The 5,042-nt window shown below is 48.5% G+C and overlaps 1 protein-coding gene across 3 annotated transcripts in view; it reads left to right on the forward strand.

Moving 5' to 3' along the window:
* Window positions 1-3,429, forward strand: part of Phyhd1 (phytanoyl-CoA dioxygenase domain containing 1) — a 15,451-nt gene extending 12,022 nt beyond the window's left edge. For all 3 annotated transcript variants that reach the window (XM_031369672.1, XM_031369674.1, XM_031369673.1), the window contains 4 exons: window positions 530-658; window positions 746-862; window positions 1,590-1,716; window positions 3,046-3,429. In XM_031369672.1, the coding sequence (XP_031225532.1) occupies window positions 530-658; window positions 746-862; window positions 1,590-1,716; window positions 3,046-3,091 (419 nt within the window). In that variant the 3' untranslated portion in view covers window positions 3,092-3,429. The remainder of the gene's footprint in view (window positions 1-529; window positions 659-745; window positions 863-1,589; window positions 1,717-3,045) is intronic.
* The last annotated feature ends 1,613 nt before the right edge of the window (window positions 3,430-5,042 follow it).

Below are 5,042 nucleotides of genomic sequence, written 5' to 3' on the forward strand. Positions count from 1 at the left end.
TGGTTGTGAGCCACCATGTGGTTGCTGGGATTTGAACTCAGAATCTTTGGAAGAGCAGTCAGTGCTCTCCAGCCCCGCTGAGCAACTTTTAAAAAGATATATTTTACGTACATGTGTGCTCTGTCTGCATGTACTTTTATATACCAGAAGAGGGCATCAGATCCCATTGCAGATGGCTGTGAGCCACCGTGTGGTTTCTGGGAATTGAATTCAGGACCTCTGAGCAGCCAATGCCTATACCATCAAGCCATCTCTCCAGCAGTCTGTCCTGTACTAGGTAATTTTAGCAGGTCATCCGACAGTGCCTCTAGCAGGCCTTTGAGGCAGGTTGGAACCATTCTGCAGTTGAAGACATGGAAACCTTCATAGGTGCAGTCTTCTGCTTAGACTGTGTAGGCCAGGTAGTGGTAAGATTCTTGACCAGAGAGGGATAGGCTAAGCCTGGAAGGATATGGAATGAGAGTCTGGCCAGGGTGAGGTAAGGCCTGGCCAAAGGCCTTGTACTTACTCCTGGGTGGGTCTCCTACAGTCTCTCCTCACCAGGATGCTACCTTTCTGTACACTGAGCCCCTCGGCCGCGTGCTGGGCCTGTGGATCGCGGTGGAGGATGCCACGCCGGAGAATGGTTGCCTCTGGTTCATCCCTGGCTCCCATACCAGTGAGGACACTGTTTATGCCTGCCCATCCATCCCCAGGGAGAGGGACATACAAAAAGAGTGACTAAAGTTTCCATGTTGGCCCACAGGTGGGGTGTCAAGAAGGATGATCCGAGCCCCTTCGGACTCTGGGCCTGGCACCAGCTTCCTCGGCTCAGAGCCAGCCTGGGCTGACAACCTCTTTGTGCCTTTGCCAGTGAGGAGAGGTAGGTGAGGTGCAGAGCGCAGGGAGGTGGGTGGCCATGCATCTTGGTCTGTGTTTGCCCCTCTCCCTGTGGTGCCTGCCATCTGAGGACCTTGAAATTGTAGAACGGTTGGTGGTGGCACTGGGATGGGGCTTGGAAGTCAGCAAGCAGTGTGCTTCCAGCAGGCTCTTTAAGGTGAGACTACAGTTTTTAACGGACAATTTCTTGAAGTAGATGATTGCCTCTATGACTCTCAGTGTTCCCAGGTAGAAGGTAATCAATGCAGCCAGCTTACAGGAAACGTGTGAGGTGCACACGTGCTCCATGTGTGTTGGCAGATAGTGCCTGCTTTTCCTTATGCTTAAGGGATACTGGATGCCAACTCAGTCTATCTAGGGATGGGGAGCCCCTCCACCCCCCAGCTTTTGAGGCATGGTTTCCCACCTGCCTCTGCCTTCCAAGTGCTGGGATTGATTAAAGACTTGCCCGGCCACACCTGATCTGGGAAGACCCTTCATAAGGCTTCCCAAGGCAGGCCACAGTAGAAAAGACTTGATGCCAGGGGAACCTCTGTCTAACAGCATGGCCTCAGCTCCTGGAGCATGAGTGACAGCCTGAGTTTCTAAGGATAGAAAGGGAAACTTCTCTCTTTGTGGAAGGAGGGCTGTGTTCCTTATTCCCTTGGGAAGAAGACTGCTTGCTATGGGGTTGGTGGGGACTCGCTGGTAACAATGTGGTATTCCCCAAGGGGGTCTGGTTCTGATCCATGGAGAAGTGGTGCATAAGAGTGAGCAGAACCTTTCCAACCACTCACGCCACGCCTATACTTTCCACCTCATGGAGGCCGCTGGCACTGTGTGGAGCCCAGGAAATTGGTAGGTACCAGGGCTGGTATGTGCCCCAGAGAACCTCCTAAGAAGACCCTTTAGGTTAGGCAAAGTGATCCCTTAAGCCCAAAGTTGTAGTGACAGTTTTGGAGTTTTAGTTTTTTTTTAAAAATACAGAATTGGGGCTGGAGAGATGGGCTCAGTGGTTAAGAGCGCCAACTGCACTCCTGAAGGTCGTGAGTTCAAATCCCAGCAACCACATGGTGGCTCGCAGCCATCCGTAATGAGATCTGATTCCCTCTTCTGGGATATCTGAAGATAGCTACAGTGTACTTACATATAATAAATAAATAAATCTTTTAAAAATACAGAGTTGTTATGGGAATACATTTTTTCTTTCTTTCTTCTTCTTCTTCTTTTTTTTTTTTTTGAGACAGGGTTTCTCTGTGTAGCCCTGGCTGTCCTGGAACTCACTCTGTAGACCAGGCTGGCCTCGAACTCTGAAATCTGCTTGCCTCTGCTTCCCAAGTGCTGGAATTGCTGGGACTTAAAAGGTGTGCACCACCACTGCCCAGCAGGAATACATTTTTTTTAAAGATTTATTTATTTATTATATGTAAGTACACTGTAGCTGTCTCAGACATACCAGAAGAGGGCATCAGATCTCATTACAGATGGTTGTGAGCCACCATGTGGTTGCTGGGATTTGAACTCAGGACCTGCAGAAGAGCTGTCAGTGCTCTTAACCACTGAGCCATCTCTCCAGCCCCTACATTTTTGTTTTAATTCCAGGTATGAGATATGCGGCTACTTCAGATTGTCCTCTGCAGCTGAGTATGATTTGCCTCGTGCTCTAGCAGGGGTGTGATTTTGCCAGCATCAGATAGTTTCTGTGATTGTGTGACACTGGGGATTCTGGGGACTTTTCAGAGAGTCTATAAATGCTAGGGCCTCAAGGGGCAGGGTGAGCTGTTGGTCTTTGTTTGTTAAGTAGTTGTTAAGAAGAAACAGTCACAATCACACTGGGCAATGGTGGCACACACCTTTAATCCCAGCACTTGGAAAGCAGAGACAGGCAGATTTCTGAGTTCGAAGCCAGCCTGGTCTACAGTGTGAGTTCTAGGACAGCCAGGGCTACACAGAGAAAACAAAACAAAATACAAAAATCACAAACTAGGTATCTTGATGGTGAAGATCAAAGTGCCCCAAGGAACGTGATTCACCTAATCAGCAGGAAGTAGTTTAATGATAAGGTCATCCCTTCTCCCCTCTTTTTTCTCTCCTCTGTGGTATTAGGGGGTTAGGGTGGAGAAGGGTGGAAGAAAGAACTCACAAAGTCACCAGAGTTCACCGCAGCACCTCTTGCACTCTCCACAGGCTCCAGCCCACGCCTGAGCTGCCCTTCCAACCACTCTACAGCTAAAGGCCCTGGCAGAACAGGGCTGGTCCCCCGTTCTGGATGCTGACAACACCAGGCCCTCTGGCTGCAACTCAAGGGCACGTCTTCCTCTATGGGCTTTCTTTCTGATGGTGTCTGTGACCTTGGTCCAGCAGAGAGGGAGCCAAGAAGTAGAAATGAGAGGGCAGGAGCCCAGGCTGCATGAGGGTCTTCTTCCAAAATTATATCTCTCTACACCTTTCTGTCCCAATCCAGCTTTCTGAAATGGCTGCTCAGTAGTGCAAGGATTCTGCCTGAGTCTCAGTTTTCTCTTGGATGGACGTTACTGTGTAAGATACTGAATAAAAATGACTTAAAATCTATTTTAAGTATGGGTACCTTGTGTATACATATATATATAATGTATGTATGTATGTATGTATGTATGTATGTATGTATGTATGTCTGCACCATGTGTGCAGTGCCTGTGCAGGTCAGAAGAGGGTGTTGGATCCCCTAAAGCTGGGGTTGCAGGTGGTTGGGAGCTGCCAAGTGCCTGCTGGGAACTGAACACCTGTCTGCAAGAGCAGTCAGTGTTCTTAACTGCTGAGACCTCTTTGGCTCACAAAATGACTTTCTCTATCCATCATTCTCTCACTAACAGTCCTGCAGAAAGCCATCAAGGGCACTCCAGGGTGCTTGATGTCTGACATGTAACAATAGTGAGCAATGTTTAGTGGGAACTTACTGCTCAGCTTTTTTTTTTGTTTGTTTTTAGTTTTTCTAGACAGGGTTTTTCTGTGTAGCCCTGGCTGTCCTGGAACTCACTCTGTAGACCAGGCTGGCCTCCAACTTAGAAATCCGCCTGCCTCTGCCTCCCAAGTGCTAGGATTAAAGTCGTGGGCCACCACTGCCCGGCTCTCACTGCTCAGCTTTATCTCCCAGTCCTTACAAGGAGAGGGTCTTGGCGATGTGTATGCATCCAGCAAAGGACAAGTGACTTGCTCAGGTCACACAAATACCCAGTTCCCTCCAGGCCTGAGTATCTAACCTCCAACTTCTTTCTTCTCTTCCGGAAAGTAGAAAGAACCCCGGGGCTAGGAATCCAGGATCAGATCTTCCTAGGAAGGCCCTGGATCTCAGGCCAGGGCCTTCATTTCTTAGGGCCCATCATACCTGTTTAACAAGTCAGTGAAGGCCTGCTAGGAACTCTTGATCTGGTGTGCTTAGCAGCACCTTCCAGAACTAATAGATTCCAATACTGCTTTAGTGGAGGACTAACCAGATACTGCAAATGGAGAAGAATCAGCTGACTGGAATTACAGATGTATTGGTCTTGGCTTTGTTTTGTTTTTAAGAACTAGGCCCTGGGCCCTTTGTCATTCACCAACACACACACCTTTTCTTTTTGAGACAGGGTTTCTTTGTGTAGCTTTGGCTGTCTTGGAACTCCCTCTGTAGACTAGGCTGGCTTTGAACTCACAGAGATCTACCTGCCTCTGCTTACTGAGCTCTGGGATCTAAGGCATGCACCACCACTGTTCAGTCCACATACTTTCCTTTTTTTTCTTTTTCGAGACAGGGTTTCTCTGTGTAGCCCTGGCTGTCCTGGAACTCACTCTATAGACCAGGCTGGCGTCAAACTTAGAAATCCACCTGCCTCTGCCTCCCAAGTGCTGGGATTAAAGGCGTGCGCCACCAAAATTGGGAAACTTGAGGTTTTCAAGCTTTCTTCAGTAAGTGGGTCATTGGCAACAATAGGCTTGCACTGCTAGCTGGTCCACCCTCCCTCTTTGTGTGGTGGAAGTGAAGATGCAGGATCTTGCACACACTGGGCAAATGCTCAGTTATGGAGCTACCTGGCAACTTCCAATTCTTTTTGTTTTCTCTTTCTTTTTTAAAAGATTTATTTATTTTATGTGAGTACACTGTCACTCTCCTCAGACACACCAGAAGAGGGCATTGGATCACATTACAGATGGTTGTGAGCCACCAT

This window comes from Mastomys coucha, unplaced genomic scaffold, assembly GCF_008632895.1.
Source record: "Mastomys coucha isolate ucsf_1 unplaced genomic scaffold, UCSF_Mcou_1 pScaffold15, whole genome shotgun sequence".
NCBI classification, from domain to species: domain Eukaryota; kingdom Metazoa; phylum Chordata; class Mammalia; order Rodentia; family Muridae; genus Mastomys; species Mastomys coucha.